The sequence below is a fragment of the Eucyclogobius newberryi genome, unplaced genomic scaffold (assembly GCF_026437365.1).
Source record: "Eucyclogobius newberryi isolate DKJ021-1_F unplaced genomic scaffold, fEucNew1.0.hap1 SCAF_10, whole genome shotgun sequence".
NCBI lineage: Eukaryota > Metazoa > Chordata > Actinopteri > Gobiiformes > Gobiidae > Eucyclogobius > Eucyclogobius newberryi.
Window position 1 is genome coordinate 19,887,601 of NW_027315724.1, and position 24,283 is coordinate 19,911,883.

Consider the following 24,283-nt stretch of genomic DNA (forward strand, 5'->3'; position numbering starts at 1 on the left):
TTTTAGTGCAATATTGTTCATTAAAGCTGCGTCTGAACGTCCCTCAGAGTCCTGCACATTTAGTGGGCGGGGCCGAATAAGGTGAACAGAGCGGTTCGGACTCACAGCGCGTCATGTGACTCTAGTGTCGGAATGAATAAAAAAAAGTCTGTAAAACTCAGATAAAATGGACGTCTGATAAATGTGTGTCAAATCTGTCCGACACACATATTTATGGAGTAATAATCACCGCACAATTCATGGATCTCACAATGAACAACAAATGGTCTGGATCATTTAACGTTTTGCTAAGGTTAGCGGCTAATGCTTGCGGCTAATGCTAGCAACGGTTTAGTTCATATTCTGGAGTCACAGAGCTTTGTTTTCTGTCGTGTCCAGTTAAACACCGGTCACTGTGGTTTTTATGACTCTCGCAATGCGTCGTGGGCTATATTAATCGGTCTTTTTAAGGTGCATTGTGGGAAATTTTGTGCTAGCGATAGTTTTCCACGTGCTGGACATTCTGAACAGTGCCCTCTGCAGGACAGTGTGGACATAACACAGATGATTGTATTTCCTTCAGGATGAGTCCGAAGGCGCGTCGGTTGGTGTGCAGCTGCGAGAGAGGCGGAGCTAAGAGTCTGCGGTGAAGACGATTGGCTCCGCGCAGGTCTGTCTTTCATCCCGAACGCGCCGGGTTCTACGGCGTCGCGGCAGAGTCCGGCGGGCTGCGGCTGATTGGTCCGCTCTGGTCACATGACGTCCACAAAGAACTCGCTGGGGTTTCCCACGGCCAATCGAAACGACTGTCTGGAGGCAGGAGGCGGGGTCTGAGCCGCCCTGAGCTCTGATTTGTCCGCTTCGTCGTGTTTTTCGCTGCAGTTTGACCCGCCTCCGCTTCCTGTAACAAGAAAGAACTAAATAAGAACCGAACCAGGACTAAACAAGGACTAAATAAGTACTAAACCAGGTCTAAACCAGGTCTAAACCAGGACTAAACCTGGAGTAAATTAGGACTAAACCAGATCTAAACCAGGTCTAAACCAGGACTAAACCAAGACTGAACCAGGACTCACTGTGGCTGGTGCTTCCTGCGTCCCGGCTCGGCTGGTGCTGCCTGTAGGTGGCGCTGTAGGGATTGGGCACAGGACAGGGCTCTGGGTTTGACGCAGGAGGTTCTCCAAGATCGTCCAGAGTCAGGAGTCCCAGCTCTGGACCAGGATGAGAAACATAAGATAAAGTCATGAGTCGCTGGTCACTACGACAACACACACATGACAAATCTAACACTCCTTAACCCTTTAATGTTCCTCAAAAAACATTACATTTTTATTTTTGTTATTGTGAAACCAATGAGAAGACTCAAAAATACGATTTTCAAAGACATTAATCTGAAGAACAGTAAAATTACATGATTCATCACCATTAATAGGCAATAGCATGACTTTTATGGATGAGCTAAACTATCTTACTTGTTCTATCCAGTTCTAAACCAGGACTAAACTTGGAATAAACCAGAACTAAACCAGGATTTAACCAGGACTAAATCAGGACTGAACAGGACGTTGGTTACAGGTTACCACGGCCTTTTCCTGAATTAATGAATTATTGTACACGCCCCTCCCCCTGGCCCCGCCCCCTCACCTCTGCACACGTCTCCAAAGGTGTAGTAGCACTGCTCAGAGAAGGTGAGTTTGCTGACGGTGTGTCGGATGTAGCCGCTCTGCAGAAGGTTTGAGGCGTATTTACGAGCTTCACGACGATCACAGAAACCGTCCACGTGATTCAGGAGCCAGTCCACCACATCTGAGCCTGGAGAGAGGAAACAGGGCCTGAACCTGGTCTATAACCGGTCTGAACCTGGTCTATAACCGGTCTGAACCTGGTCTATAACCGGTCTGAACCTGGTTTATAACCGGTCTGAACCAGGACTGTAACTGGTCTGAACCCAGTCTATAACAGGTCTGAACCTGGTCTAAAACAGGTCTGAACCTGGTCTATAACCGGTCTGAACCTGGTCTATAATATGTCTGAACCCGGTCTATAACAGGTCTGAACCTGGTCTAAAACAGGTCTGAACCTGGTCTATAACAGGTCTGAACCAGGACTATAACAGGTCTGAACTAGGACAATAACAGGTCTGAACCTGGTCTATAACAGGTCTGAACCAGGACTATAACAGGTCTGAACCTGGTCTATAACAGGTCTGAACCAGGACTATAACAGGTCTGAACCAGGACTATAACAGGTCTGAACCTGGTCTATAACAGGTCTGAACCAGGACTATAACAGGTCTGAACCTGGTCTATAACAGGTCTGAACCAGGACTATAACAGGTCTGAACCAGGACTATAACAGGTCTGAACCATGACTATAACAGGTCTGAACCAGGACTATAACAGGTCTGAACTAGGACAATAACAGGTCTGAACTAGGACAATAACAGGTCTGAACCTGGAGAGAATAATCCCGGTCTAAACCCAGGACTAAACTCCTACTCACCAATGAAGGCGTTGGGGATGGTGATCTTGAGCCACAGTCGGTCTCGGACCTCAAGTCCTGATCTGTGATTGGCCATTGCCGCGACAACAGCTGTGATGTCACTGTGCACGTTCAGAGCGGTTTCCTCATTGACCGCTGCAAAGCAGAGGCTCGTCAGGTTCGACCAATCCCAACAAGGCATCACATCCTCCAATCACAGTGTTCTTGCTGAGGGGTTTTAGCATGGTGGGCCGCCATGCTTCGGCTGGTCACCGCCACGCCCAAAAGATACCGCCAGGTATTAAGATCACGGCACGTAGGCGCTCACTCGCACACAGTAGTGTGTTACTCACAGTAGTGTTACCGTGTGTTACTCACAGTAGTGTGTTACCGTGTGTTACTCACAGTAGTGTGTTACCGTGTGTTACTCACAGTAGTGTGTCAGTGTGTTACTCACAGTAGTGTGTTACCGTGTGTTACTCACAGTAGTGTGTCATTGTGTTACTCACAGTGGTGTTACCGTGTGTTACAGTAGTGTGTTACAGTGTGTTACTCACAGTAGTGTGTTACAGTGTGTTACTCACAGTAGTGTGTTACTCACAGTAGTGTCACAGTGTGTTACTCACAGTAGTGTGTCACAGTGTGTTACTCACAGTAGTGTGTTACAGTGTGTTACTCACAGTAGTGTGTTACAGTGTGTTACTCACAGTAGTGTGTCACAGTGTGTTACTCACAGTAGTGTGTCACAGTGTGTTACTCACAGTAGTGTGTTACAGTGTGTTACTCACAGTAGTGTGTTACAGTGTGTTACTCACAGTAGTGTGTTACAGTGTGTTACTCACAGTAGTGTGTCACAGTGTGTTACTCACAGTAGTGTCACGGTTACCCCCCACGAGACCGAAGGTTCGCTAGTCCGAAGGTTCACTGTTCCGAAATTTCGCTAGTCCTAAGGTTCACTGGTCTGAAGGTTCGCTAGTCCGAAAGTTCCTCATAGGCTAAAGTGAAGGTGCAGACGGCATCGGGATGTAGTCAGTCTGTAAAATGCGCACGAAGACACGCGCTGGGGCTCGTCACGTTTAGTGCACCAGCTGCTCACAGGTGGCACCGCAAGTTGTACTGTGTATGTGAAAATAACAAGGGAACATCTCGAATCTTCCGCTTTATGCGCTCATTTGATCATAAGAAAAATGCGTGAACAGAATCCTCCACTCTATGCCTTCATTTGATCATGTGATAAAATGTGAATATATGATTATATTTCTGATTTTATCTGCATAATAGTGATATTTTATCTGCATCATTAGTCTAAGAGAAGAACGGGTGTGTGACAAACTGCATTTGTTTGTGAAGGTATCATAAAGATGGGTCAAAGAATGTTGCCCCGGGGGGGGGGGGGAGTTGCACCCCCCTTGCAGGCTTTATCTCTACGGAAAAATACCAAGTGCCTTGATGTGAGGCTGACCAATGAGAAATGTGACCCGCCTATTCCAGAATATCTAATAAAACCAACCAGCATGGGAAAAAACGAGGTGAGACGCGGGGGTGAGACGCAGGAGGGTCAGCCAGGCTCCTTACAACGGCCTGGCTGACACAGTCCCCGCGTTTTCTCCCATGCATGCCACACAAATGTCTGATGTTTCTGTGTCGTTTCATATTCTAAGTTGAATTGTGTTCTCTATGTGTTAAGGAATAGCATCTGGTGTAATGTCTCATCCCAGGACATTTTCTGGTCCTATCGAGCCGGACGACAAGCTGCCTTCGCGGAGATTGACGGGTGAATCGGTGAAGTCTGTGCACAGCTAAAGGAAGTCCACTTTTCCCGTGGCCGCCCATCGCACCTCAGTCTCCGCGAGGAGAGCGCGTCGTTTCGAAGCAGCAGGAGAACACAGACGACAAAGAGGTCAGAAAAATTTTGTGTGTGAAAAAGAGTTAGCCATAAAACGTTTTTATGCATTAGTTTGATATTTACTGGAAAAATATTGTAGGCTTATGGACGAGATAAGTTTCTCACATAAAGCAAGGCAGTTAGGTATTACTGAGGATATACCCAGTTTAATATTACTGAGGAAATATGTGTGAATGTAAGCGCTGTGCACGAGCGAAGTAAGTAAGAGAGAAGTGTGAATGTGTGAATGAGGATTAATAAGTGATTAACTAACAAGTGTGAATCACAATTAATCATACAAGGGTCACAAGGCGTTATTCTGAGAGATCAGTCACGGGTGAATCTTTAAACACCTAGCATTATCTCCGGTGGAAAATCAATAAGAAATTCTACTAGAAGCTTGAGATATGACGATTTCTCTCAGACGACCGAGACCACATAATGCCAGAATTATCACCCCAAACTGTAAAAAGACAAAGGAAAAGTCATAGGAGGATTTTGGAGGGAGACTTCCAGTATGCTCAGATGACGTGGCAGAGAGGGGGAGATAAGGGGGGTCAACAAGGCAGGAGAGGGGAAAGCAGTTCAGAGGACGCTCTGAACTGATGAAATAAGTAAAACTAAACTCAGCTGGTTTTAAATTTTAGTATTTCAACAAATTTGAATCGTTTTTGTTTGATTGACAACAATCAATTATAAAGATTGTATTAAGCTTGATAAGAGATGAAGATGAATTCAGATTTTTATAGATGGCCAATTTTTTGGGGAATGTGATCACAGACAGGACACTTCCTGTCCCCGATAGAAGACAAAAGTCGTGTTTTTTGAGTGCACAGAACAAACCTACGTTTTGTTTTGTTTTGTTTTGTTTTTGGACTTGACGGAAATTATCTTTTTGGACTTAATGCATGACTAGATGAAAGTACAGGACGAAAAGACAGAAGTGTTTTTAAATTTAGAATCAAATGCAGGCACAGGCCTGGAAGTGATAATGTGGGCAAATGAGTGACTACTGATGTTTTTGGACATAGGAGTAGAACGGGTAGTAAGTAAAGTGATAGTAAAAGTTATATCAGTAACTTATTTATTTGTGTTATCATGAGGAAACCTCGTATTGCATGTAGACGTAAGCGAGGGAATAAGTTAAATAGTGACGTCAAATGCCCTCCCAGGAAAGACATGACTGTGTGTCATTAACTAAGGCAATTGATGCAGAAGTGGGGGGACATGGGAGGATATGGGTCATAAAGATAGTCAGAGATAAGGGGCTATTGACTGGCAAAGACTCTGGAGGAGTGTAGAGCAGCGTAATGCAGGAGAAGAATACATTTTATGAGACCCGCAGATTACCTGAAGATAGTGAAAACTAAACAGGGGGATGGGTAATCAATACATGAGTTTAGAAGCAGAATAACAGGGATATTTTAAAGATAACTAACTGGAATCCCAGGGGATGCAGCGTCTGGTAGTTATATCAACAGCAAAGAGAAAGTAAAAGCAGGTTACAAGTGAGGGTAAAGAGTAAGTGAAAAGAGAGAAAGAAAAAGCAGGTTTAGAAATTTGGAAATGGGTGTTTCCTCCGTTGCGAGAGGAAAGACAAAGAAAGTAGGCAGCAAGGGGAAAACAGGTTGATAAAAGAGATGTGCCTTATGGACAAGGGAAAGGTTTAGGATAATTTTGATTGTTATACACATATAGACTTGCTAGAACAAACTAATACACAATGTTTGTAACGCACCACATGAGCAGGTGTGAGAGATCGAGTTTGAATCTCACCTGAAGCACATATAAAAGATTAGAACATATTACATTAGATGTGTGACTTTATGCAGGCCACACAAACAGAGGAGATGTGAAATTATTAATTATGTGAAACATTTTAAGTTGTGAACTGACCCTTATGGCCAGCTCAACGGGGGAATTATTGAGACAATTATTATTGTTTGATGTATTTGTATTGCACACACACACACACACACACATACGCGCGCACACGTGGAGACCAAACATTTAGAGTTTGAGACATTTAGAGTTTGAGACATTTAGAGTTTGAAACTTTTAGAGTTTGAAACATTTAGAGTTTGAGACATTTAGAGTTTGAAACAAATGGTGGTAAAACAGATTTGGCAGTGTCGGATTACAGACACACAGGGTGGGGGCCCAGCGCCGTGGAAGGAGGGGCTCAGCCAGGGATGTGACCACTGAACTGTGAAAGGTCAAGAGGTGACATTGCGGAGTTGGAGTGACAGACGCAATTCCATCTCTTCCTTGATTAACATCCTGGATTAGTGAACGTTGTAAACTATCTGGATTATTGAATTTTGTTTAAATGTAGAATTGTGTAGAAGTTTGAGAAATGGGAAAAGCCATTTATCAAATGGAGGGATATACGTGTAAACAAATATTCCGAATCAATAATTACTAAAAAAAAAAAATTCAAAAAAAAAATTGTAAACAAGAAAACTGTTTGAAATACACTGAACTGTCGAAAAGACTTTGTTTATCACCACAGAGAACGTGTTGGAGATGTGGTGTTTACAGAGACGATCCAAGTGGACGGAGCAAAGTGGACGGAGCCACACCGTGTCGTCCTCACACCGACCATTGGAGGGACGAGAACATGGGTGCTCTCATGGGAAAGTGAGAGAAATGTCTGGACAACACAGCGGCAGATCCATAACATCGCAGACGCAGGACTTCGTTTGTATGAGTTTTGTCCAGAGTCTACGGTAGAGTACGATACTCTGCTACGATGAACGAGAGCCAGAGGCTACGGTGCGCAGAGTACCATACTCTGCGAAAAAGAATCAACAGTTATCATCATCACAGCGATGACGGTAATATGGGTGCTGAACACCTGTATTATACAATCGGGACAATCGGGACAATCGGGACAATCGATCAACATACACAGACATGGAATAGAGGGAAGAAAATAAGTGATCAACATGAAAGGTTATGAAATGCATGATGTGTAATAATGTACAATGTATAATTGACATGACAGTAGCTGAAGAAACACAATGGCATATTATACAGCCACAGTTGTTTGCACTACCTAAGAGAGCTTTTTTTATCTGCTACAACATAACTACATCCAATGTTAATGAGATTATGAATTGAGATGGGAAATGTACCAGTTCATATGTGTAATAGGTGTGAGCGAAGCGAGCAGCGGAAGAAGGTCTCTTAAGAAACCAAGAGAGGACGTATGGTGGTGTGGGGACACTTGTGGGACGTTGTGCCTATGTCTCTTTTGTGATCAGCATCACCCAGAACCATACCGCAGGGTCAAGGTCGAGAGGTTAGTGGACAGTCTGGTCCCAGTAGCACCTGATACTACGTATTTGATTCTATCGGGGTGTCCAGAGAGGTCCCTGACGAGTCAAACTGACCAGAGAGCAGAGCGGGTTTAAGGGCTTTCCGCTTGTACTTCTATATTTCCCATCACACCGCACAAATTATAGACAAGATAAATTGTCTGTTTGTCAAATTACAGAGATTGACCAATCTGACTCAAAATTTAGGACAGTAATGCTGTAGAAATGTTGTGGGCCGAGAGAAAAGAAGTGTGTTCAATGTTGAGAAATGTGCATCACTTTTTGTGTGTAAAAGTGTCATTTTAACACCAATATGAAAGACATGTTGAAAACTGAAAAGAATAATGTGTTTGGCATATGAGACAGAAGACTAATGCTTTGATAAACAGGAGGGAAATGTGATAAAATGTGAATATATGATTATATTTCTGATTTTATCTGCATAATAGTGATATTTTATCTGCATCATTAGTCTAAGAGAAGAACGGGTGTGTGACAAACTGCATTTGTTTGTGAAGGTATCATAAAGATGGGTCAAAGAATGTTGCCCCGGGGGGGGGGGGGGAGTTGCACCCCCCTTGCAGGCTTTATCTCTACGGAAAAATACCAAGTGCCTTGATGTGAGGCTGACCAATGAGAAATGTGACCCGCCTATTCCAGAATATCTAATAAAACCAACCAGCATGGGAAAAAACAGGGTGAGACGCAGGGGTGAGACGCAGGAGGGTCAGCCAGGCTCCTTACAACGGCCTGGCTGACACAGTCCCCGCGTTTTCTCCCATGCATGCCACACAAATGTCTGATCTTTCTGTGTCGTTTCATATTCTAAGTTGAATTGTGTTCTCAATGTGTTAAGGAATAGCATCGGTGTATGTCTAATTCCATGACAGATCATAGGTATAGAAATGATATATGTATATATAGAAACGCGTGATCCGATCACCGTAGGATTGGTAGTCAAAAAGGAAATTCAGCTGGCCAAGACGGGAGTGTCTACAGAGCCGCGGCGCGCGGCCGAAACTGCTGGGCTATTTGAGTTAATTCATTCATTAATAATACGATAAGGAGCTCAGGCTATGCACAGAAACAAGTCGGTTATGGAAAATACGTGAGTTTAATCATAAAAGGTGCATCAACACTAGAAAAGTCCAAAAAGCAGTGTGTTACTCACAGTAGTGTGTTACAGTGTGTTACTCACAGTAGTGTGTTACAGTGTGTTACTCACAGTAGTGTGTTACAGTGTGTTACTCACAGTAGTGTGTTACAGTGTGTTACTCACAGTAGTGTGTTACAGTGTGTTACTCACTATAGTGTGTCAGTGTGTTACAGTGTGTTACTCACAGTAGTGTGTTACAGTGTGTTACAGTGTGTTACTCACAGTAGTGTGTCAGTGTGTTACTCACAGTAGTGTGTTACAGTGTGTTACTCACAGTAGTGTGTTACAGTGTGTTACTCACAGTAGTGTGTCAGTGTGTTACTCACAGTAGTGTGTTACAGTGTGTTACTCACAGTAGTGTGTTACAGTGTGTTACTCACTGTAGTGTGTCAGTGTGTTACAGTGTGTTACTCACAGTAGTGTGTTACAGTGTGTTACTCACTGTAGTGTGTTACAGTGTGTTACTCACAGTAGTGTGTCAGTGTGTTACTCACAGTAGTGTGTTACAGTGTGTTACTCACTGTAGTGTGTTACAGTGTGTTACTCACAGTAGTGTTTCAGTGTGTTACTCACAGTAGTGTTTCAGTGTGTTACTCACAGTAGTGTGTTACAGTGTGTTACTCACAGTAGTGTGTTACAGTGTGTTACTCACAGTAGTGTTTCAGTGTGTTACTCACAGTAGTGTGTCAGTGTGTTACTCACAGTAGTGTGTTACAGTGTGTTACTCACAGTAGTGTGTTACTCACAGTAGTGTGTCAGTGTGTTACTCACAGTAGTGTGTTACAGAGTGTTACTCACAGTAGAGTGTCAGTGTGTTACTCACAGTAGTGTGTTACAGAGTGTTACTCACAGTAGTGTGTTACAGTGTGTTACTCACTGTAGTGTGTCAGTGTGTTACTCACAGTAGTGTGTTACAGAGTGTTTCTCACAGTAGTGTGTTACAGTGTGTTACTCACTGTAGTGTGTCAGTGTGTTACTCACAGTAGTGTGTTACAGAGTGTTTCTCACAGTAGTGTGTCACAGTGTGTTACTCACAGTAGTGTGTTACAGTGTGTTACTCACAGTAGTGTGTCACAGTGTGCTACTCACAGTAGTGTGTCACAGTGTGTTACTCACAGTAGTGTGTTACAGTGTCTTACTCACAGTAGTGTGGTGTGACTCGTCCTGTCATAGCGGCTGTGTGACAAACCCAGGCAGCAGGATCGATGGGTCTCACAGGTTCACCTCCAACACACAGAGGAGAGGTCAGAGGTCAGAGGTTAGAGATCAAATAATGAAGTAATGAAAGGATAAAGTTACATTATTTTCCTCTCCAAAACTAAAAATATTCTGTCAATTGTAGCTTTAGGGATCATCTCAAAATGGGTTGAAGCTGAAAAGACGTAATATTTTTCGTCTTGGGAATATGTAGGTTGAACCTACATTTCGTCTTTTTGTTGCTTTGAAGCTTCAATACATTGTTGTGGCAGTAATTGTTTTGAAATGCAAAAAAACTCTCTCAGCAACGAGCATTAGGCCAACATTAGGCGGCGGGTGCGGCGCGGAGCACGGGGAGTGCGTACGGTGCGTTGTGATCACGGCGCGCAGTGGCCCGTGTGAGGGAGCACCCGCCCCGCTCCCCGTGCTGGCCACGGCGCGCCGTGGACCATGTGGATTGAGTAAACAAACATGCACAACAGGTGACATTATTTGGAGAATTCATAACTTCTACTGATAAACATACCAAAGGATGTTCAGGGACTAAAGGTAAGCAGGGTCTATCAAGCTACTATCGTTTTATCAACGCGTTAACATTTTCGCCAGTCTTTCGTCTTTTGAGGGGGGGAGGGGGTCCAGAGAGAGACGAAAATTACGTCATTTCAGCTTCAACCCATTTTGAGAAGATCCCTTAGGTGATCTACTTTAAGGTAAATGTTGTGGTGAATTCCGTTCCGTTCATTCCCTGAATTTGCCAAGTTTTGTTCAAATAAAGTAAAACGCTGTGACAGAGCGAGTTCCAGACGATAATCACTGCAGCAGGTTCAGACTTTTACGTCCTGTGTAAATATGTCACCGGAGGAAACATACGTGTTTAAAAAAGTGTTCTTGTCTCAGAGCTAAAGGCTAACATACATTAGCTTAAATATACTTGGAAAAAGTTTATAGAATGTTTAAAAAAACAACAACTTGTTGACATGTTAGTTCAGTTTGTGCTGTTATTTGACCATTATTATATGTTAGCATTAGCTTAGCGACAAAAGCACTTTATAAACAAAGATGTTCCAGGTGAAGTGTTTACATGGGACGTTATAATCTGAACATGTGATTATCACTCAATCACTCAGCTAAACCCCCATAAGGATGAAAAGTGCCAGAAGAGGAGCTCTGCATTTTTAAAGCGATCAGAACGAGCCGCTCTGTTTCGTGAAAAGGACCGGTCAGTGGTGCTGGTCGTTAGCTTGACTGTGTTTGTGTGTGACTCACTGGGAGGCAGAGTGAAGCAGCTTCGAGGGCTCGGGTCCCAGCACTTGGCCACAGTCAGAGTGATGGGTCTGAGGAGACACAGCCTGTAAGACACCAAACAACCCCACCCCCTGGCCCCGCCCCCTGGCCCCGCCCAAGACTCACCCGGGCGTGTGCAGAACGTCCCTCAGGACTTTCACCGCGTCGTCGTTGCTCATGTTCTCAAAGTTTATGTCGTTCACCTCAAACACAAACAGAAAGATTAAAATCACATGTACCTGCCACGCCCCCCGCACCTGCCACGCCCCCTGCACCTGCCGGAGAAGTAGTAGTACTTGCAGTAGTAGTACCTGCAGTAACATGTCTCCAGGCTGGATGCAGTTGTAGTAGTAGTAGTAGTAGTATTTGCAGTAGTAGTACCTGCAGTAACATGTCTCCAGGCTCGATGCGTCCGTCAGATGCCACGGCTCCTCCTTTCATGATGGAGCCGATGTAGATTCCTCCGTCTCCTCGATCGGTGCTTTGACCCAGAACGCTCACGCCCAAGAACTGGAACTGGTCTGAGGGCGGAAAGAGTCAGATGCCCTGAGCCAGAGTGTGTCAGAGTGTGTCAGATATCCTCCCCAGGTGCCAGATGCCCTCCCCATGTGTCAGATACCCTCCCTGTGTGTGTCAGATGCCCTCCCTGTGTGTCGGAGCATGTCAGATGCCCTCCCTGTGTGTCAGAGCATGTCAGATGCCCTCCCTGTGTGTCAGAGTGTGTCAGATGCCCTCCCTGTGGGTCAGATGCCCTCCCTGTGTGTCAGAGCATGTCAGATGCCCTTCCTGTGTGTCAGAGCATGTCAGATGCCCTCCCTGTGTGTCAGAGTGTGTCAGATGCCCTCCCTGTGGGTCAGATGCCCTCCCTGTGTGTCAGAGCATGTCAGATGCCCTTCCTGTGTGTCAGAGCATGTCAGATGCCCTCCCTGTGTGTCAGAGCATGTCAGATGCCCTCCCTGTGTGTCAGAGCATGTCAGATGCCCTCCCTGTGGGTCAGATGCCCTCCCTGTGTGTCGGAGCATGTCAGATGCCCTCCCTGTGGGTCAGAGCATGTCAGATGCCCTCCCTGTGTGTCAGAGCATGTCAGATGCCCTCCCTGTGGGTCAGATGCCCTCCCTGTGTGTCGGAGCATGTCAGATGCCCTCCCTGTGGGTCAGAGCATGTCAGATGCCCTCCCTGTGGGTCAGAGCATGTCAGATGCCCTCCCGGACTCACCCATGTTCAGAGTGACTGTGGTGATGTTCAGAGACATGGTGGAGTCGGTCACACTGCTCACAGAGACCTGGAACACAAACGTAACATCAAAACATCTACTTAAGAGTTTGAGTCTTAAATCGTAACCTGTAAAGCCACAGCTTCTAAAATCAAGAGTTAAAGGAATAATAGAGGATTTTTCAACAATTTGAGAACTCACGCGACTGTTAGTCCCTTTTTTTTAAAATGCGCATGAGCACACTCGCCCCCCATCCTCCTGTTCCTTCCGAGAGGCCGCCTCCCATCAAACCTCATGCCCCGCCTCTACACGTGTGTTTGTTTATTAGCACGACAGATCGCATCATCTCTCGTCCCCACAGATTTCTGTCTCTTCTGAGCTGAGCACAGTCTTTCTCTGTGGAGGGAATGATTGACATGTGGGAGAACTACTCAACTGTCCACGCCACGAGGAAATGAGACTAAGATTGCTCGCCAACAATCCTCTATTATTCCTTTAAACATTTAAATATACATAATTGTAATTCCTGTGGCTTCACAGTGAGATTCAGCTGAAGCAGAATCACACAATTATAGTGGAATCGCTCATTCATCCAAGATGGTTTGAAAGAGAGTTAAAGAGGCAATCTTTGTAAAAAAACAACAACACGTCCTTAAATAGAAACAGTGGTTTGAGATTCAATCATTCATAATGGAATTTTGAATCCCTGGAGAGGTCGACGCCCAGAGCATTCGGATGCAATCAGTTACACATTGAGGAGAGAGAGAGTGAGCCAGGGACAATAGGAGGCTGATGGCACATTAAAGGACTGATAGTAAACAAAGAGGGTTAGTTTCTGGTGAAACCAAAAAACACCTTATCAGGAGGTCCAGATGATATATTTTTTTAACCTTTCCATCTATTTGTTCAACAATAATAATAATCAGACTTATACATATTAGTATGATAATAATAATCGTACTTTGTCCATAGGCTGGTTGGTCTTCTTGCGATGGCGGCGGCGTTGGCGCCGGAACAGACGAGGAGACGAGCTGCTGTGCTCTGATTGGCTGAACCTGAGTGACATCACAGTTTTCAGCAGTATGTAAATCCATGAGGAAAACAGAGCCATTTTTAGTACATTTGACAGACTTTAGACTAAATTGTTTGCATTGTCTAAACATTGAAACCAGTCAAATGTTCCGTGTAAGCACGGGACGAGGCTGAGCGCGGGACGAGGCTGAGCGTGGGACGAGGCTGAGCGCGGGACGAGGCTGAGCGCGGGACGAGGCTGAGCGCGGGACGAGGCTGAGCGCGGGACGAGGCTGAGCGCGGGACGAGGCTGAGCGCGGGACGAGGCTGAGCGCGGGGCGAGTCAGACGGGACGAGGTTGAGCGCACGGGACGAGGCTGAGCGCACGGGACGAGGCTGAGCGCGGGACGAGGCTGAGCACGTCCAAAACAGAGATCTATAAAAGACGTAACTGTGTGATCATGTTCAGTGTTTCCCTTTAACGAAGCAGATTATGACACAAACACATTTTCTATTGACACGGCTGCGTTCACTCTGTATTTGGTCCTAACCTGAGCTGCTTTAGTCCTGGTTTAGTCCAGGTTTAGGTCTGAGTTTAGTCCTGATGTGAACACAGACATAAACGGATAAAAGTAACTGTACTGATCCAAAACGTCTGCAGAAATTATCGAATAAAGACGATAATCGACATTAGGCTGCTCCACAAAAGGGTTAAATATGACATAAGAGAACACACGGGAGGGCATCTGACACACAGGGATAAAGGGGGAAAATAAACACAGACCTTTTCCTCGCTGGGCAAGAAATAAGTCCAGTTCTGCCGAGACTCAGACCTGGTTTAGTCCTGCTTTAGTCCTGGTTTACGTACTCTCTGATGGCATTGACAATATCATGCATCACATGACTCAGAGCGGCCAATCAGAGAACTCACTGTGAACAGGGTTTTTGGAGCAGAAAAAAGAAGAGCTTCAGGCTAAACCAGGTCTAAAGCAGCTCAGGACTAAAGCAGGACTAAAGCAGGACTAAAGCAGGTCTAAAGCTGAACTAAAGCGGGTCTAAAGCGGGACTAAAGTGGGACTAAAGCAGGACTAAAGCAGGACTAAAACCGGTCTAAAGCGGGACTATAGCAGGTCTAAAGCTGAACTAAAGCAGGTCTAAATCAGGACTGAAGCGGGTCTAAAGCGGGACTAAAGCAGGACTAAAGCAGGACTAAAACCGGTCTAAAGCTGAACTAAAGCAGGTCTAAAGCAGGACTGAAGCAGGTCTAAAGCAAGACTAAAGCGGGACTAAAGCAGGTCTAAAGCAGGTCTAAAGCGGGACTAAAGTAGGACTAAAGCAGGTCTAAAGCAGGACTAAAGCGGGACTAAAGCAGGACTAAAGCAGGTCTAAAGCAGGTCTAAAGCGGGACTAAAGCTGGACTAAAGCAGGACTAAATCAGGTCTAAAGCAGGACTAAAGCGGGACTAAAGCAGGTCTAAAGCTGGACTAAAGCAGGACTAAAACGGGACTAGAGCGGGACTAAAGCAGGTCTAAAGCTGGACTAAAGCAGGTCTAAAGCAGGACTAAAGCAGGACTGAAGCAGGTCTGAAGCAGGACTAAAGCAGGTCTAAAGCAGGTCTAAAGCAGGACTAAAGCAGGACTAAAGCGGGTCTAAAGCGGATCTAAAGCGGGACTAAAGCAGGTCTAAAGCTGGACTAAAGCAGGACTAAAGCAGGACTAAAGCGGGACTAAAGCAGGGCTATAGCTGGACTAAAGCGGGTCTAAAGCGGGACTAAAGCAGGTCTAAAGCAGGACTAAAGCGGGACTAAATCAGGATTAAAGCGGGACTAAAGCAGGACTAAAGCGGGTCTAAAGCGGGTCTAAAGCGGGACTAAAGCAGGTCTAAAGCTGGACTAAAGCGGGACTAAATCAGGACTAAAGCGGGACTAAAGCAGTACTAAAGCAGGACTAAATCAGGACTAAAGCGGGTCTAAAGCAGGACTAAAGCAGGTCTAAAGCAGGTCTAAAGCAGGACTAAAGCTGGTCTAAAGTAGGACTGAAGCGGGTCTAAAGCGGGACTAAAGCAGGACTAAAGCAGGACTAAAACCGGTCTAAAGCTGAACTAAAGCAGGTCTAAAGCAGGACTAAAGCAGGTCTAAATCAGGACTGAAGCGGGTCTAAAGCGGGACTAAAGCGGGACTAAAGCAGGACTAAAGCAGGACTAAAACCGGTCTAAAGCTGAACTAAAGCAGGTCTAAAGCAGGACTGAAGCAGGTCTAAAGCAAGACTAAAGCGGGACTAAAGCAGGTCTAAAGCAGGTCTAAAGCGGGACTAAAGTAGGACTAAAGCAGGTCTAAAGCAGGACTAAAGCGGGACTAAAGCAGGACTAAAGCAGGTCTAAAGCAGGTCCAAAGCGGGACTAAAGCTGGACTAAAGCAGGACTAAATCAGGTCTAAAGCAGGACTAAAGCGGGACTAAAGCAGGTCTAAAGGCTGGACTAAAGCAGGACTAAAACGGGACTAGAGCGGGACTAAAGCAGGTCTAAAGCTGGACTAAAGCAGGTCTAAAGCAGGACTAAAGCAGGACTGAAGCAGGTCTGAAGCAGGACTAAAGCAGGTCTAAAGCAGGTCTAAAGCAGGACTAAAGCAGGACTAAAGCGGGTCTAAAGCTGATCTAAAGCGGGACTAAAGCAGGTCTAAAGCTGGACTAAAGCAGGACTAAAGCAGGACTAAAGCGGGACTAAAGCAGGTCTATAGCTGGACTAAAGCGGGTCTAAAGCGGGACTAAAGCAGGTCTAAAGCAGGACTAAAGCGGGACTAAATCAGGATTAAAGCGGGACTAAAGCAGGACTAAAGCGGGTCTAAAGCGGGTCTAAAGCGGGACTAAAGCAGGTCTAAAGCTGGACTAAAGCAGGACTAAAGCAGGACTAAAGCGGGACTAAAGCAGGTCTATAGCTGGACTAAAGCGGGTCTAAAGCGGGACTAAAGCAGGTCTAAAGCAGGACTAAAGCGGGACTAAATCAGGACTAAAGCGGGACTAAAGCAGTACTAAAGCAGGACTAAATCAGGACTAAAGCGGGTCTAAAGCAGGACTAAAGCAGGTCTAAAGCAGGTCTAAAGCAGGACTAAAGCTGGTCTAAAGTAGGACTAAAGCATGACTAAAGCATGACTAAACCAGGTCTAAAGTAGGACTAAAGCAGGACTAAAGAGGGTCTAAAGCAGGACTAAAGCAGGACTAAATCAGGACTAAAGCAGGTCTAAAGCATGACTAAAGCAGGACTAAACCAGGTCTAAAGTAGGACTAAAGCGGGTCTAAAGAAGGTCTAAAGCAGGACTAAATCAGAACTAAATCAGGTCTAAAGCAGGACTAAATAGGATCTAAAGTAGGACTAAAGTGGGTCTAAAGCAGGACTAAAGCGGGTCTAAAGCGGGTCTAAAGTGGGTCTGAAGCAGGACTAAAGCAGGACTAAAGCAGGTCTAAAGCGGGTCTAAAGCAGGACTAAAGCAGGTCTAAAGCATGACTAAAGCAGGACTAAACCAGGTCTAAAGTAGAACTAAAGCAGGACTAAAGCGGATCTTAAGCAGGTCTAAAGCAGGACTAAATCAGGACTAAAGCAGGTCTAAAGCAGGACTAAAGAGGATCTAAAGCAGGACAAAAGCAGGACTAAAGTATGACTAAAGCAGGACTAAAGCGGGTCTAAAGCAGGACTAAAGCGGGTCTAAAGCGGGTCTAAAGCGGCTCTAAAGTGGGTCTAAAGCAGGACTAAAGCAGGACTAAAGCAGGACTAAAGCAGGTCAAAAGCAGGGCTAAAGCGGGACTAAAGCGGGACTAAAGCAGGTCTAAAGCTGGACTAAAGCAGGACTAAAGCAGGACTAAAGCAGGACTAAAGCAGGTCTAAAGCTGGACTAAAGCGGGTCTAAAGCGGAACTAAAGCAGGACTGAAGCAGGACTAAAGCAGGTCCAAAGCAGGTCTAAAGCAGGACTAAAGCGGGACTAAAGCAGGTCTAAAGCTGGACTAAAGCAGGACTAAAACGGGACTAGAGCGGGACTAAAGCAGGTCTAAAGCTGGACTAAAGCGGGTCTAAAGCGGGACTGAAGCAAGACTGAAGCAGGTCTGAAGCAGGACTAAAGCAGGACTAAAGCTGGTCTAAAGTAGGACTAAAGCATGACTAAAGCATGACTAAACCAGGTCTAAAGTAAGACTAAAGCAGGACTAAAGCGGGTCTAAAGCAGGACTAAAGCAGGACTAAAGCAGGACTAAATCAGGACTAAAGCGGGTCTAAAGCAGGACTAAAGCAGGTCCAAAGCAGGTCTAAAGCAGGACTAAAGCTGGTCTAAAGTAGGACTAAAGTATGACTAAAGCATGACTAAACCAGGTCTAAAGTAGGACTAAAGCAGGACTAAAGAGGGTCTAAAGCAGGACTAAAGCAGGACTAAATCAGGACTAAAGCAGGTCTAAAGCATGACTAAAGCAGGACTAAACCAGGTCTAAAGTAGGACTAAAGCGGGTCTAAAGAAGGTCTAAAGCAGGACTAAATCAGAACTAAATCAGGTCTAAAGCAGGACTAAAGAGGATCTAAAGTAGGACTAAAGTGGGTCTAAAGCAGGACTAAAGCGGGTCTAAAGCGGGTCTAAAGTGGGTCTAAAGCAGGACTAAAGCAGGACTAAAGCAGGTCTAAAGCGGGTCTAAAGCAGGACTAAAGCAGGTCTAAAGCATGACTAAAGCAGGACTAAACCAGGTCTAAAGTAGGACTAAAGCAGGACTAAAGCGGATCTTAAGCAGGTCTAAAGCAGGACTAAATCAGGACTAAAGCAGGTCTAAAGCAGGACTAAAGAGGATCTAAAGCAGGACAAAAGCAGGACTAAAGTATGACTAAAGCAGGACTAAAGCGGGTCTAAAGCAGGACTAAAGCGAGTCTAAAGCGGGTCTAAAGCGGCTCTAAAGTGGGTCTAAAGCAGGACTAAAGCAGGGCTAAAGCGGGACTAAAGCGGGACTAAAGCAGGTCTAAAGCTGGACTAAAGCAGGACTAAAGCAGGACTAAAGCGGGACTAAAGCAGGTCTAAAGCTGGACTAAAGCAGGTCCAAAGCAGGTCTAAAGCAGGACTAAAGCAGGTCTAAAGCAGGACTAAAGCGGGACTAAAGCAGGTCTAAAGCTGGACTAAAGCTGGACTAAAACGGGACTAGAGCGGGACTAAAGCAGGTCTAAAGCTGGACTAAAGCGGGTCTAAAGCAGGACTAAAGCTGGTCTAAAGTAGGACTAAAGCATGACTAAAGCATGACTAAACCAGGTCTAAAGTAAGACTAAAGCAGGACTAAAGCGGGTCTAAAGCAGGACTAAAGCGGATCTAAAGCAGGACAAAAGCAGGACTAAAGCAGGTCTAAAGCAGGACTAAAGAGGATCTAAAGCGGGTCTAAAGCAGGTCTAAAGTATGACTAAAGCAGGTCTAAAGTATGACTAAAGCAGGACTAAAGCGGGTCTAAAGCGGGTCTAAAGTGGGTCTAAAGCAGGACTAAAGCGGGTCTAAAGCAGGACTAAAGAGGATCTAAAGCAGGACAAAAGCAGGACTAAAGCAGGTCTAAAGCAGGACTAAAGAGGATCTAAAGCAGGACTAAAGCAGGTCTAAAGGATGACTAAAGCAGGTCTAAAGCAGGACTAAAGCAGGTCTAAAGTATGTCTAAAGTGGGTCTAAAGCAGGACTAAAGCGGGTCTAAAGCAGGACTAAAGCAGGACTAAAGCAGGTCTAAACCGGGTCTAAAGCAGGGCTAAAGACTTGATTGAGATCAATTCTAACATATTTTGTCTTCTACACAAATATAAATTTAGATTTGTTTTACAGTCTGAAACTCTTTAAAAGCTGGTCACTAAATGTATTTTATTTGTGTTTATGTATTTATCAGGATGGTGAACAGTTACATAAGAGAGTGAGGGAAACAAACAAAAAGATCTCTTGCTGCATTTTGGATGGAATTGCGCTTTTTGATGACATCACAGACCGTTGTAGAACTCTAGCACTACTTCCTGTAATTTTCAACTTTTCAACCCAAACTCTCAACGTTTTTTCGAGTTGAGAGATTTGGCAAAAAATATCTGACTATGAACTGACAAACTGTGACAACAAAATAAGACGATATGAGGATGTTTTGTCGTTTGTGGAGGAAATTATGGCACTTAAAATCGATGAATCTTGCAGCTCGAACAGACATCTTTGGGATATACTGTTGGCGGTGAGGAAAAAGGCCAGGTCCAGACTCAGACTCAGACTCAGACTCAGACTCAGACTCAGACTCAGACTCAGACTCAGACTCAGACTCAGACTCAGACTCAGACTCAGACTCAGACCCGGTCCAAGTCCAAGTCCAGGTCCAAGTCCAGGTCCAGGTCCAGGTTCATGTCCAGGTCCAGGTCCAGGCTGAGACTCACCGTCCTCCTGAGTCGCCGGACGAACAGAAGCTGGTCGTCTCCAGTTCACTGCTCTGCTGCTGATTGGACGAGCTCCCTCTGGGCCCGCGCGGACAATTGGACGACTTGGGCTTGTGGAGGTGGGCGTGTCCTGCAGAGTCCTCTTGAAGAGCGCTGACCACACACACACACACACACACACACACATATCAGTCGAGCGGCAGTCGATGGAGAACGTTGAAAACCACATGAAGTCCAAAACCCTCTTAACAACTCTCGCTCTGATTGGTCCAAATAGTGAAAAAGAACGTATTAAGATCAGTGGTAGAGCAAAGGAAAGAACACCCATTATTATCAATAAGTAATACATTTGTTTTTTTAAAGGATGTTGATGAGTTGACAATAAATAAAACCGACCTCTTGACGCACTTGTAACTTCAAATTCTTTTCAAACAAACATATTCAAATATGGTCAATCTTAATTTAAAGGACACATATTATGCATTATTTGTATTGTTATTAGTCTTTAAACATGCTCTTCAGTACCTTTAGCATCTCATGTTTTATTCATTTTAGTAACAAACAACATGACCTTGACTGACACTCACAGCACTATTTGGGTTTTGGCGCCATTTAACGGCTGCTGAAGGAATTACACATTTTAATATGACTGATCGTGATTAAATGGGAAAATGGTTCAGAACGAGTCTGGAGATGATTTATGGAATTAAAAACAGCAGAAGATTCTCAGAGCCACGTCACAGATGGAGAAAAAGTTTTTTAAAAAGTTGTTGAGGAGGGGAGAGGACTTGAGGCTCGGAGGGGAGAGGACTTTCTAACCAGGATTCATCAAACTAGTGTGAATGAAGCTAAATGCTCCTCCAGATACGTTTGTGATGAGGAACAATGTGAGTTTAAAGAAAGAAAAAGTACACTTTGCTACATATATGTCCTTTAAAAGGTTCTTATGAAGAAACTCACTGGAAAGATGGAGGACGAGAGTCTCCAATTCCTCTGGTCCTCTCAGGGGGCGGGGCCTGTCCTGAGGGGGGCGGGGTCAGACGGAAGGGCGGGGCCGTGCTACTGGTGGGCGTGGCCACAGACATGACATCGGAGCCTTTGAAGTCCAACTGAGAGTCTGCGGAGACGAGCTGAGGACGAGACAGAGACATGAGACGTACAACTACAGTAGGAGGCGCTAATGTAACACTTTATACAAACGTCCATAAAACACAGAAGAAGAAGAAGATGAAGTAGAAGAAGCAGCTGAAGAAGAAGAAGACATATGAAAGGGATAGAAGGACAGCGTAGGAGACACAGCAGAGGTATGATGTCTGAGGCGTGAGGTCAGAGGTGTGAGGTAAGAAGTGTGAGGTCAGAGGTATGACATCAGACGCGTGAGGTCAGAGGTGAGAGGTCAGAGGTATGATGTCTGAGGCGTGAGATCCGAGGTGTGAGGTCAGAAGTGTGAGGTCAGAGGTGAAAGGTCAGAGAAGTGAGGTCAGCGGTGTGAGATCCGAGGTGTGAGATCCGAGGTGTGAGGTCAGAAGTGTGAGGTCGGAAGTGTGAGGTCAGAGGTGTGAGGTCAGAGGTGTGAGGTCAGAGAAGTGAGGTCAGAAGTATGAGGTCAGAGGTGTGAGGTCAGAGGTGTGAGGTCAGAGAAGTGAGGTCAGAGGTGTGAGGTCAGAAGTGTGAGGTCAGAGGTGTGAGGTCAGAGAAGTGAGGTCAGAGGTGTGAGGTCATAAGTGTGAGGTCAGAGGTGTGAGGTCATAAGTGTGAGGTCAGAGGTGTGAGGTCAGAGGTCAGTTCAGACCCAGCAGACGACTCGTCCGTTGGCACAGGGCAGAGAAGCTCCATCGTCGCTGATCTCCTCCTTCACCACTCTGCAAACACAGGGTCAGAGGTCAGAGGTCAGAGCTGAACCCTCAACTCCACAACAGACAAACTCCAGACACTGAGAGGCCCTGATCCTTTGGCTCAGTTGAGCGCCACCATCAGGTGTAATCCTGCTTCTGGAGGGATTTGTGAAAATAGAGTGGCTGAAAATAAGTTCTACAAAGACTTAAACATTGAGAAAATGGAACAGAGCTGAGTAAAGTCTGACTTAAAATCTATTATAACTGTATGAAATATGATATAAGAGTGTGTGTAAGTGTGTGTGCACGCGCACGCGTGTGTGTAGGTGTGTGTGTGAGTGTGTGTGTAGGTGTGTGTGAGTGTGTGTGTGTGTGTGTGTGTAGGTGTGTGTGTGTGTAGGTGTGTGTGTGTGTAGGTGTGTGTGTGAGTGTGTGTGTAAGTGTGTGTGTGCACGCGCGTGTGTGTGTAGGTGTGTGTGTGCACGCGCGCGTGTGTGTAGGTGTGTGTGTAAGTGTGTGTGTAGGTGTGTGTGTGAGTGTGTGTGTAGGTGTGTGTGAAAGTGTGTGTGTAGGTGTGTGGGAGTGTGTGTGTAACTGTGTGTAGGTGTGTGTGTGTGAGTGTGTGTGTAAGTGTGTGTGTAGGTGTGTGTGTGCACGCGCGCGTGTGTGTGAGTGTAGGTGTGTGTACACGCATGTGTGCGTGCATGTGTGTGTATGTGTATGTGTGTGTGTGTGTGACTCATCTCCTTTAAACATGACTCATTTCCTCACTCTGATGTGTTTAAGTCTCAGATGATGTTCTGCTTCTCTCAGGTCCATGACTGTGACGCCTCTGGCCACCAGGAGGCAGTGTTGAGCTTGATTGGATTACTGCCTGTACATTTGAGCTTTGATCACACAGAGTATTGACTTTATGCCTTACATCAAACAGCTGTTTTGCTCAGAGCTGGGTCTTTGTCCACTCATTTCCTTTTGCTTGGAACACTCTGCAGAAAGACTGGAAATTTACTGAGTTCTTGTCTTTAAATGCCTTTGAAACCAAGTTGAGACTTCATCAATAATGTGCAAATGCTTGACAAAACCTGTGTTATTGTTATGTTGTTTGTTTGTTTGTTTGTGTAACTGTGGTGGACTTTGCTGCCTCTTGGCCAAGACTCTCTTGGAAAATAGTGACTCTCCTGGTTCAATAGTCATAGTATTTTGTGTTTTTAAACGTTTATTATTATTATTATTTTTGACCAGAAAAATCCTTTAAGTGCCTCAGTGTTTGTTTGTTTGTTTGTTGTCTTTATGTCTTTGTGAATCTGAACTGAACCTGATTCAGCTCCAGAAGAACTTTAAACGTCACAAGGATAAGCTGGATTCAAATGTTCTGTAAATGTTCTGTAAATGTTCTGTTAATGTTCTGTAAATGTTCTTAAGCTCCAGGATCCACAACCACAAATCAGAACCAGATCCAAACCAGGTCTGAACCATGGGATCTAGAACCAGGACCAGGTCTATATCAAGTCTCCAGGTTTGAGGCGGAGGATCAAAGGAAGCACGCGCTGTTATTAAATATTCCCCTGAGTCACGTGGGCTGTGTCTGTAATCCTGATACACAGAGTCTGGACCAAGTCTGGACCAGGGTCTGGACCAGGACTGAACGGGACAAAGCTGAACCAGGTCTGGACCCGGACTCACCCGAAGTCCCGGTCCTCGGTCCTGAAGAAGAAGCGCGCGTTGTGTTTGTTGAGCGCGTTCTTCACGTCCAGCAGGGTCACGCGCTCCGCAGCCACGCCGATGCGCACGAGGTAGGGCGTGGTCTGGTCCTCGAGGTGGAAAATCACGCGCGTCTCGTCCATGGTCCAGACCCGGTCCTGGTCGTGGTGTGGTCCTGGTCTGGTCCTGATGCTGAGGATGCTGCTGATGCTGCTGCTGCTGCACGTAAAAACGTCCTGACGCATGACGCACGAGCTTCCTGCGGACACGCCCTTCACAATAAAAGCCTTTGTCGAAATAAACCTGCGGTGAACGAGAATATAATACATCCATGGCGGTGAATCTGATTTATATTGAAGACTGTTTCAACACAGTGTGAAGTAAATGTTCATGAAATAAAGGCAAAGCGTCAAGTTTGTAATTTAATTAGTTCATTTTGAAAAGTTAAATAATCTGAGGGCAGGTGTTTCACTACAGAATCATTGGTGTTTCCTGTTCTAAAGCTTTTACATTAATCTGATGAAGAAAACTCAATAACGGGTTGAAATCTGAGCACCTTGGAGATATTTTGGACATCGGAAAATAGCAAAATTGTGATTAAATCGAAAAAGTTACATATTATGCTTTTCTCAGGCATTTGCAACATATGCAGATCATATTTATACATTTATTATTTCAGGGTGAACCTTAATATTGATCTTTAATATTTGAATAATGATCAGTTTTTAATAAACCCCGCCTATTAATATTGATAAGCCCCACCTCTTCATAGTGATAAACCCCACATCGTCATGGTGATAAGCCAAGATGATGTAAAAAAG

General features: G+C 45.2%; 1 protein-coding gene across 1 annotated transcript; it reads right to left on the minus strand.

Annotated features, from left to right (window-relative positions):
- Window positions 1-660: 660 nt before the first annotated feature.
- Window positions 661-23,740, minus strand: dvl3b (dishevelled segment polarity protein 3b). Its single transcript, XM_072462123.1, has 14 exons — window positions 23,445-23,740; window positions 21,719-21,788; window positions 20,887-21,056; window positions 19,927-20,079; window positions 13,477-13,570; window positions 12,518-12,584; window positions 11,684-11,823; window positions 11,429-11,505; window positions 11,285-11,352; window positions 9,965-10,045; window positions 2,482-2,616; window positions 1,624-1,791; window positions 1,056-1,190; window positions 661-880 (listed from the first exon to the last, which is right to left on the minus strand). The coding sequence occupies exons 1-14, from the start codon at window positions 23,705-23,707 to the stop codon at window positions 732-734; spliced, it is 1,770 nt and encodes a 589-aa protein (XP_072318224.1). The 5' UTR covers window positions 23,708-23,740; the 3' UTR covers window positions 661-731.
- Between the last annotated feature and the right edge of the window lie 543 nt (window positions 23,741-24,283).